Here is an 11,301-nt window from a genome sequence, read left to right as displayed (position 1 = left end):
TGCAGGGCTGTGGATAAGAACTGCACTTTAAGATATAAAAACATTGTTTGACATCAAAGAAAAACCGAAAGAAATAACATGTGAATTACAATATATACTGCACCGTACTATTCAAATTACTTCTAGTGAAAATAAATCTTCAAACAATCGTGTGTGTTGTGAAAAAGAGTGTCCCTTAGGTTGGTACGAAAAAATGGCAAATTTCAGTGTATTAATGTCATCTCACAGAAATCAGCTTCCATGAACGGTTCTTCGGCGCTAATGATTCGAATTGACAAACCTCGTGAAGAAGCCATGTGCGAAGTGGACTCAAATAAATCCGGCCTCAAAGTACCTGTAATATTTTCATGTATGATGACATGAAGTGAGATTTAAATCGTTAGCCGTTCTATCCGCCACTTTGACAAACGTATCGCCTATATTTCGACTTTTTCCTTCCGGATTAGCAAAACGACAAAGTTTGGTGACCATGCACGTTGGTGGAAGCATCATAAAAAGGAAAACTTGCTTTAACAACCTTGAATAATTCAAAATATCAAATCTGATCGCCGGTATGAAGAAGAAATGAGAATCCACCGTCTGTAAAAGAACTCAGTCATAGAACAAGGATTATAAACCATGGAACTTGAGATGTGCCAGGGCGATGCACCAAGTAATCTTGTATCAAATTCGGCCAATCATAAGATTCTGAACGGTCCAGAAAAGTATCTCAAATTGCCTGATGATTGAGCCCGAGTTGCTGTAAAGTTGCGACGACCTGCTCGACCTCATCTTTACGTAGGAAACTGTTATCGATATTGATGGTCTGCCCTCGCGACGAGTAGTCACCCTGTAGAAGTGCTTTATGGAGAAGGGCAGCACAAACGGTGGAATCGACTCTCCGCCGCTTACCAACACGAGCACGATTTTATCACGTCCGACCGTACTCCGAATGTAATTGATACACTGCTACTCGCGATCCTCTAATGTGAAACCTCCTTGCAATCCACAGATGTCAACAACAACCAGAAGTTATGTAACATCCTTTGTCCAGTAATTTTACACCAGCCTTTAAGATCAATGTTTCCGACTCAATGGAAAGAAAACTAACATACCGTTTTCAGTAAAATTATGGAACTGACCTCCGCAAAGACTGCGTTCAGTATCAGCAATAACGAAAATAATAGGACACGAAAATTTGGGACCCAACGCAACCCTTCTGCAACCTTGTCTACACTGTCACCATGGGGTCAGTAACACCATTTGCCGAGTCTCTAAGCCTTTAAACAATGGGCACTCCGTTTCTACTTGGATCTTCACTTGCCCATTTTCGCAAAAATCTTTTCTCTCCACCGTTCCGGCAAACAAAACATAACAAAAAACCAAACAAAAATATAATAAAACAAGCGTTATACTTTTTTCTGACATAATTGTTATTTCTGACATGTTAAATAATTTGAATAATTATACACTGCTGTGAAATAATTTGATAATAAAAATTTGATATGAAACAGAATTGGTTGCCTAATTCCTTATTGAGTAATTGTATGCATAACAAATTGCCGGCAGTGGAAGACCGCAAGTAAAAAAGATTGCTGGGTCGTATTGTGGGGCATCTCGCTGCGTAAACTGGGATGCCCCACTGGGACCTGTTCAAAAGTAGTGTAAAATTCATATTTGACTCAACCATTTCAGTAACTTGACCCTAAACATATGTATACACTTCATGTTTTCAAAAGTTAAGTTTAATAATAAAGCTAAGCAAAAAAGCCAACTATGAAGAGTTGTTCCCCAATTTTTTGTGCTACTGCAAATATACTTTCCAAGAAACGAAAATGAAAAAGTAATTTAAAATATTAATAGCTTACATTTGGTGGTAGAGGAGTCGAACTCGGCTTTCGTGTTAAGCTGAATAGCGTGTGTTTTTGGTTTTATTGTTTGTTTGAACTTTTTATTGTAATAGAGCAAGTGATTGACGCGTACCCCCTCCCTATTTGTGAACGCACTCTTGCGGATTTCGCCATGTTTGTTACGAGTCCGTTTTTCCTCTGAGGAATCCTTATAGGGAAAAAGGGGATCGCAAAAAAAATTGTGAAACCTTCCCAATTTACCAAAGGATACTAGCAATAATTTTGTGTTAAAGGTAAATGAACTAGCTACATTTTAATATTAAATTAAGGGTATTTAATTCTAGAAAACAGCTAAATTTTAATGTTTAACGGTATTGTTTACAATTTTCATTGTCTTAGGCCCTGGGTATACCATGGTAGATGTTTCTAAGTTTGACTTATCAGATTATGGGTTAAGTCTCAGTAAGTCTCTTTCTCAAAAACCGGAAGAAAACTGCAGAGCTTTCGTGTCAAGGTTAAATAATCTTTACGATACCATCGCTGGTAAAGAAGAAAGGGCTGACCATAACCAAACTATTATTGAAGGACAATTACTAAACAAAGTGAAAAAGATGAGGGATCACAGAAAAAGCAAAATCCTACTACAAGGATTACTACCAAAGTATAAAGCAGAACTTTACTACGAATGCCAGAAAACACAGAAGACTTTGACGCATTATGTAAACAACTTTTCATTTCTGAAAAAATTCTACACACAAAAGAAGCTACAGAAGACAAGGAGATCTTTTTTAAAGAAGAATTGGATTATTTAGGTTACATCGTATCCGGGAAAGGAATAACACCAAGAACAAAGAAATTAGACGCGATTATGAAATATCCCGCTCCCAAAAACGTAAAAGAATTGAGCTCATTTTTAGGTCTAGCTAGCTACTACAGAAAATTTATTCGGCCTTTTGCTGATAAAGCCCATCCACTAACTGCGCTCACTAGAAAGTCAGCGGAATGGAAATGGGGGGAGGAACAAAGGGACGCCTTTGAATGTATTAAGAACGGTCTCATCACTAGTTCTGTTCTAGGTTATCCGGATTTTTCTCTAGAATTTATCCTCTACACGGATGCTTCAGGATATGGAATATGAGCAGTCTTGGCTCAAATACAACTTCCACCTCAATCAGCGGATTTAGCGGAGTCCTACGGACAGGACTTTCGTAAATCAGACGGCGTAGAAGTCGTCATAGCCTATACCTCTAAACATCTGAACGACAGCGAGGCCAAGTGGTCAACAACAGAGAAAGAGGCATACGCAATAATCCACGCCATCGACGTGTTTATGACGTACCTATACGGGCGTAAGTTTACCGTATTTACAGATCATAGACCTTTAGAATAGCTAATGAGTAAGACAGAACCAGCAGGAAGATTAGCTCGATGGGCTCTTAAGATCCAAGAATTTGATATCATTATTGGGTACCGACCAGGAAAGTCACACCAAAATGCTAACACACTTAGTCGAACCCCAATAGTGCTGCTAGCGAAAGTAGAAACAAGGTCAACAAGTACAAAAGAGAAACTAGAAGTAAAAAACGAAACCAAGGAAACTAGAACAAAACAAGTAATTTTCGAAACGGAAAGTAATCAGTCCAAGGACACGGAAAAATGGATAGAACTCCAACACAAAGATGAGTATTGCCGAACGATATTACAAGAAATGGCAAAGGCCAATCCAAGTAAGGACGTTAAAAATAAATTTAAAATAAACGAAAAAGGAATATTAGCAGATATCAGAGGAAGAATTGTAACGCCAGTAAGACTGGTGCCACAAATTTTAAAGGAAAATCACGATCACATATTGGCCGGACATTTAGGAGTAGGAAAAACGTTGGCTAGACTTCAAAGGCAGTATACATGGCCATGCATGCGTACCGCCGTAATAGAATACGTTAAAAGTTGTTTGATGTGTAATAAAAGAAAAGCGGTAGGCGCAAGTAAAGCACCATTGCACCCTTTGCCGTTAGTTGAAGGAATATGGGAAAGGATCGCAATGGATATTGTAAAACCCCTACTTACTTCATCTTTAAGTAAATAGCTTTTACTCGATTAAGGGAAGCTGCGGACTTCGTTCGATGGTATATTCCCGTAAAATGTTAACATGATTCAAACAAGTCGATGAATGTCTCAAACGATTGGAGGCATACATACAGGCCGTAGCCGTATAACCAGCGTCAAGCACAACAAAGACACAAATAAGACAAGTTTAAACGGGGAACGAGCAAGCCAGTAGCAGGTCGAATAAACGACCTGACACTTGACTCGCGAAGGGGTGAATCAACACTAGACTGGGTGAACAGCCCAGCGTTGACTAACGAAGAATTACAATTGATGGGGTTTTATACGACAAACAAAGTCAACGCGATCACCAACGCAAGGTGAGCGTAATGAAAGGATGGAAAGGAAAATGACTTGTTTCCAGGAATGAGAGGGAGGATATTTTTCCAAGAAAGAGTGAGCTGATGCATTCCTTACAATATAGTGGGCCCAATTCAAGAAAACGCTAAGGGATACAGATATATATTAGTTATTTCAGATTATGCTAGTAGGTTTGTTTTTACAGTTCCAATGAGAAATCAAACTGCCCAAACAATTGCGAAGGTTTTAGTTAATAAAATATTTGAAAGTAAGCAACAATAGTACTGTGGAAATACAACAAGACGTAGGAAAACAAACTCAGCTTGTACATGTGAATCGAATAAAACCCCTATTTGAGTCAATGATCTGGAAAGACGAACCAGGTGTTGACTTTTTAGATGTAAGAATTGAGAAACAGGCTGAAAAATTCGTACAAGAAACCGCAGATGAACTCGAAACTTTTCCTCTACCCCTCGAAACAAACCTTCAATCTGAGTTAGAACAAATTCCTTGTGAAAAAGAAACTCCTACTCAAAATTTGATGAGACCCCCACCCACAATTCCTCCTACTCCAAATTTAATGATAAGTTCACCAACAATTTCATTACCTTCCAACCCGATTCCAGAGACGTCAACCTTACCCATACAACCAGAGCGTCGCCTCGCTTTACGTCCTCGGAATCTTTTAAAACCAGTTGTCAAATTCTGACATTGTATTGCTGTAATTTTTTTTTTTTTTTTTTGTAAATCACGTTCGAATCACTTAAACTATCTTTAAGCCGTGTTTAAATTCTAAATATTGCGTATTAACAGATTTCTTTAATTTTTAGTAATAGTTGAACAATATCACTTAAAGCACTCTGTTAAAAAAAAAAAAAAAAAACTTTGTATTAATAGTCTTAATAATTCATAGAATGGATCCCTGAAATTGATTTTGAAATTACTTTTCTCATAGATTATGTCTTCTACCTCTCCTCATCATACCATTTTTCTGTCGTCTCCGTGCTCTTAACATCACTATTTGTAATTGTACGGCTTCTCAGCCAAAAGGGTTCCTCAAATTCACTAGCGATGACTGTGATTATCAAATAAGCCCCCTTTCCGCTATTCCAGTATATTATGTTGTCTATTCTACTCTTCCCTAAATCACCCGTTTTGTTGGCCATTCATGTACCATGTGGCTGGAAAAGAAACACATCTATACTGACTTCTGGGGTTGGCAAACTCCAAGTCAATCAAGAGTGCCAATAGAAGTCAATGCACATAAATGTGAAAAAATGCGAGATTCCCGATTGTGCCATGGCAAAAGCATGGACTACTTAGGAAACAATAAGTGGTTGTTCGAACGTATTCTAAATGTGCAGGGTAGCTGGCTTCAAGTCACAGCTGGTCAGCTGATCAACTATCGATTAGAAGAAGTTACTTTAGAAACTGAATGCGCTAACTGTACGATAAGTTCCCCCATTGGCGAAATACCGGGAGCGATCAACGAATCCCTTTCTCACAACCTAGTGACCATTGTCTGGAAAGAATCGCTAAGAGAAGTTCAACAGTGCGAACTAAGGCTTGTGGAAACAGGTATCGCTCAACATTACCTGACTAACAACAGTGAACTAGAAAGAATTCGTGACGTCGAACAACAACTTGACTTTGTTTACAATACAACTAACAAGAAATATTGTAATTCATCCGAAAAAAATTACAAACAAGCAATCGGAATGGAAAAAGTTATTTTACGTTTACATTCTTTAACTGACACCAATACTCATCCGAGTAAACCACTGGAAGAAGACATCGAAAATATTGCTGACATTATCCGGGCTGAAATCAGTGGAGCGGCACATTCTCAATACGCACGAGACCGAACTACCGATGGAATAAATGGAGTGGCTCGAGAAATTCGAGCTCTACAATGTGAAAATCAGGTGCTGGCACACAAAACTGCTATCGCCACCCCACAACACAGTGGATGGCTTGCTGCCAGTTACCTTAATTTAGCCACATGTAGCAAATTCATAGCCACTGGTGAATCGATCAGCGTCTATCAATGCTCTCCGAAAATTTCAACGATCACCACTGAAATCACAAGCTGTGGTCCTCAACCCAAACTCGGCGACTACACTTTAGACACGGAAGGATGGGAACTGACGCCTTAAAACCCCTGTTACTGGCATAAAATTTCGTCAACATTAACAGCCGAGCACATTTCTACAAAAACAGTTCTTGGCATCCAATTGTCCCCAGTGTAATAATCCAAGGACATAGTTTGATCAACACTTTGCCGTATGAAATTGATAAGCTACTCGCACTAAGTTTACACCCCGCGCTAACCCCCCACCCGATGAGCACTGCAGCTGCAATCGCCGAGATAATTGCTGCTGCTAAAGAAGAACATAGCATCGACCTTGGAAATCCTTTTCACATGAGCACTCTTCTTTCCTCACTTCAAAAAGAAAAGAACGTTTCCTTGTCGTCTAAGATTCTTAGTTGGTCAAGTAGCATTTGTAGTCTTCTAGGGATGGGATTTATCAGATTCCTTTTCTTTCATTTTTGTGGAGTAGGTTCCCTTATTGCAAGATACATACCTTGTTGTTCTTTTCCAAGTACTTGTAACCCTTTCACTTGCTTCACCAAAACATCTGATAATGATATAGAAGTAGGCCACCCCGCGTTATTAAACCCCTTAAATCCATCCCCGCCCATTACTATTGTAAACTTACCCGCCTCTAATCAACAACCCGCCCCGGAATTTTTTGCCCCATTAGCCCCTTTTCTACAAGGAGAGCCTCCACGGAACAAATTCCAAACGGGACGCACTAAGACAAGCACATCGAGAAGCAGCTGTTCTGTTGAATTAATTAATGTTGTTTTCTTTGTTGTGTTTTGACTCACTTTCTATTTCGTTCCAAATTTGACCTTGATTGATTGCGAGACGCAATCTTTTGGAACCGGATAGCTATGTTAAGAACCAAAACAATTGATTTTTTATTATTTTCCTTATTTTTCCCTACCCTTTATTCTTACGTAACATTAATTTTTTATACGCCCCTCTTTTCTATGTAATTTCTTCCTTAGTCGTTTCAACTTGATATTCTTGTAGTTCGACCTTCACGAACCCCGTATAAAAACTTTTTGTTCTATAGAAAATGGAGAGAGACACCTTTCACAATTCAGTTCCTAAAGAGTTGTTCCCCAATATTTTGTGCTACTGCAAATATACTTTCCAAGAAACGAAAATGAAAAAGTAAGTTAAAATATTAATAGCTTACAATATAGATATACTGGACCTAAGAGATGTAAGTAAAAAATTTCATTCTTTTTCAAACTTTTTTGTTTATAAAAATTTTTTCATTGCTTTTACAGAATTGGATAGCCCTCACCAAGAGCTATCCAACTCTGCAAAATTTATTAATTTCGGGCTTATAGTTTTCCCGATAATAGATATTTTAATTATATACATAACTGGGAGGAGGGGATTACCCACTACCCGTTAAACCGCACCGACCTGCCCTAAAAATGGCTAACCGGTTTACCATTCGAGTACTTTTTTTTAAGCAATATTTTTACAGAAATGGATAGAAATTATCAAGAGCTATCCATTTCGTCAATTTAAAAAAAATTGACTGATTGTTTTCCCTATTATGACTTTTATTGGGGCAGGAAATTCCCTGAGACCCGTCAAACCACACCGACCATATATAGGATGTAAAAATATAGGGATATATATAATATATAGGACGTAATATATACAGTAATAATACTTATTATATATTTTATAGTAATAATACGTAGTAACACGTAAACTGTTTACGGATAAAATGTGAAGTAGTGTTGGCTAGATGGTGACGTATTGAATCGTTAAAAGACCGGAAAAGAATCGATTCTTTGAAAGGCCCTATCATTTAGCATTGGCGTATTTATCGTCTGCACGTTAAGACGCCGTCTCAGAGACCTTGTTGGGGTCGCGTGGAAAGCAAGGCTGGAATCGAACCTGGTCCGGAGCACTGTAAGGCTATAGAAATGTTACCGAGGCCGAACCTTAATGCCAATGAAAAGGCAAAGAGGAAGTGGGTGAAGAGCTTTGTAGGCCTTTGCTCATTTTACCGCAAGTTTGCTCCGAACTTGCGGTAACGAAGGCAACGCTGGTGAAAGTCGAGCAGAGCAACTTGCTCATCCGGATTATTCCAAGAATTTCGAAGTGCATTCTGATGCCTGGGATTGCGGCATAGGGGCGGCGCTGATGCAAGAAAGAAACGGGCACCCCATCCCAATTTGTTTCATCAGCAGAGTGTTGAACAAGTCGGAGAGAAATTACACGATAACGGAAAAAGAGTGCCTCGCCGTTGTATGGGCTGTAAAGAAGTTTCGGCCATACATTTGGGGTACGAAAATTGTGGTAAAAACCGATCATCATGGCTTATGTTGGCTGATGACCAAGCGGGAGCTAAGCGGCCGGCTTGAGAGATGGAGTTTGTCGTTGCATCTTCCGTGCCGACACCGGCTCGGAAGATGCACGTGCCGAAACTGAAGAGGGTATGACTTGTGCCGAAACTGACACGGGTGAGATGCCTGAAGCCGACACTGGGGTGACACCCGACACCAGCACTGCTGCGGCAGCTGTGGAGCCGCCATCCAGGAGAGAAAATGGGACAATGAGGCGCCGGCCATTAGAGCCGATTGCTGAAATGGACGAAGGCCTACAAGACGGAAAGGATTCCGTGGTCCCAGCAGCAAAAAAAAACGGCGGGCGGTGCCCCAACCAAAAAAGAAGGGGGGGGGGGGTTAGGTTTTTTTTTTTTTTTTTTTTTTTTTTTTTTTTTTTTTGTTTTTTTTTTTTTTTTAAAAAAAGGGGGAGGGGGGGTTTGGGGGGGGGGGGGGGTTTTTTTTTTTTTTTTTTTTTTTTTTTTGGGTTTGGGGTGTGGTTTTTTTTTTTTTTTTTCCCCCTAATTTTTTTTAAAAAAATATTTAAATTTTTTTTTTTTTGTTCTTTTTTGGGGAGATGTTATGGGACGTGGGTTTTATATAGCAAACCAGGGGAATTTCCCAAGGGAAGAGTCAACCCGTTTTTGGAAGGTCCAGCACGTGACTTGGCAGAAATCAAGGCAAGAGCGGAGCGCTGGAGGCAGGAATTTCGGGAGTTGTAACGAGCTCTGAAAGGCGACGGAACCAGGCGGAAGCGCGGGCTGTTTGACGGAGGTGGCCAGCTGCTTAACTGGCTCTTCGGGACCGCTACGATAAAGGACCTGGAATCAGTGCACTCGAGGCTCAAGTCATTTTACAAGAAAGGTCTGGAGGTGGTACACCTTTCCCAGGAGCAGGCGTCCCTGTTAAATGTGACCATGGGGCACCTGGCGGAGCATGAGTCCGAAATCAGTGCTCTCATGGCGGCGGCGGGTTAGATGCGGTAAGAGCAGGCGCAGTTAAGGAAAGTCTTCAATGGCAGCTGGACCCACTTTGCCCAGAGAATCTTCCCTTCCTTAAGAAGGTCTGGAACGAGGGAAATATGGCAAATAGGATTGGACGGCTGACGTCTTGCACGGCTGGTAAACCGGCTTAGCAGATGCAGCTATAGGGAGACTGTCACCACTCTTTTTTCCTTCAAATGTACCGGCTAAAGCACTGAATTTGGTTAGACAAGCCTTGCCCCCAAGGCTGGGGACTGACACTAGCATTGCAAGGAGGAAATGGCTGGGGAGCGTACCAGGAGGCCAGGGTGGAGGCGGCGCTGGTGAACGGCAACGTTCGTTTGTTCATTCATCTGCCGGTATTTGAGTTTAATTATGCCTTTGAGATTTACAGTGTGTTTCCTATGCCGGTAGCCACCAGCAAAGAGGAGTCGGTATCCCATTCGTACCGGGATTGGCTCCATACCTGGGGGTATCGCCAGATCGGCAGCTGTTCGTCGAGTTCAACGTTGACGAAGTCCGAAAATGCACCCCATACATGGGCAGTGTGTGCCTATTCTTGAAGCCGATTGACCGAAAAGGAAGGATAAAGAGCTGCGTGGCGGCTGTCTTTCTGCAGAAGCAGGAAGGAATCCAGAGGAACTGTCACCTAGACAGTAAGAAATGGACCGGCATTGACATGTTCCACATTGGAGGAAGGAATTGGGGTTACGCTGGTAAAGACAACGTAACCATAGTGCTCCAGTGCCCTGGGAAAAGGATAGGCAGAATTGACCTACCGCAAGGGCTGCCAGCAGCGGGGGTCATAAAAATCCCACGGTTGTGTTCGGCAACCTCGGACGAGTGGGTTCTGCAAGCGAGCTTCTGACAGATGATGCCAGTGAATGTAACGAGCGTTATCGACGAGGAAGCTGCAGGGATGCTGAGCGGTCTATTGGCACCAGTGGTCAAGCAATCACAACCGGTGACAAAGAGTCCCATCATGGGGGAAGGACCAGCCGCCCTAAGAACGCCTACGCGTATAGACCTAGCGGGGAAGAGTTCACACCTGAAAGCGGTCGAACGCCTACGACGCCAATGGGAAGAAGAGGAGAATGCCAAGCGTTATCCTTTTTAATGGTTGATCGGATGCCTATTCCCGTTGCCACAGTTGGTATACCTCTGGATCGAGTATCGGAGGCTGAGTAGTCACGTGGACACCCTAGACCCTACTGTTGGCTCGTCTTGGGGAGGTGCGAGAGCCAGGAGATGAGGATCAAGGCCAGCCCGGCCCGAATGCACCCGCGTGAATATCGTCGTTTAACCCGGATTATTTTTACCAAATGTTAAAGTAGAAAACATGGGGGACTCTGTTTGTTATGCCTTGTGAGGTTTGTTATCCAGTTTAGGGAACTCATGTCAGTAGGTAAGAGGGGGGATGTAGCGCCAATGTACTTTTTCGCTTAGCGCCGGATGCTAAGAGATGCAAAAGTGCGATGTCAATGGACTTTGCCACTCTGGCCGGATGTCGGAGGACTCAAAAGCCCGTCTATGGCCGGCCAGAGGGGCAGTCCAATGTAGTGATTCAGACTAGTTGTTAGTGCTGTTAGTGCTGTCACTGTGTAATGCTGTGTGGGTGTGTCGTGTTAGCTGTCTATGACTGAATACATCCCTTAACCCAG

The 11,301-nt window shown here is 41.6% G+C and overlaps 1 protein-coding gene and 1 pseudogene across 1 annotated transcript; one reads left to right on the top strand and one right to left on the bottom strand.

Moving 5' to 3' along the window:
• Positions 1-203: 203 nt before the first annotated feature.
• LOC116920651 lies at positions 204-1,011 on the bottom strand (annotated as a pseudogene).
• A 4,534-nt stretch (positions 1,012-5,545) lies between these two features.
• Positions 5,546-10,508, top strand: LOC123471382. Its single transcript, XM_045172617.1, has 3 exons — positions 5,546-5,639; positions 5,748-6,178; positions 10,035-10,508. Exons 1-3 carry the CDS (start codon positions 5,546-5,548, stop codon positions 10,506-10,508), a joined length of 999 nt encoding a protein of 332 aa, XP_045028552.1.
• The last annotated feature ends 793 nt before the right edge of the window (positions 10,509-11,301 follow it).

Source organism: Daphnia magna, linkage group LG4 (genome assembly GCF_020631705.1).
Source record: "Daphnia magna isolate NIES linkage group LG4, ASM2063170v1.1, whole genome shotgun sequence".
Taxonomy (NCBI): Eukaryota; Metazoa; Arthropoda; class Branchiopoda; order Diplostraca; family Daphniidae; genus Daphnia; species Daphnia magna.
This window is presented reverse-complemented; position numbering and strand designations above follow the sequence as displayed.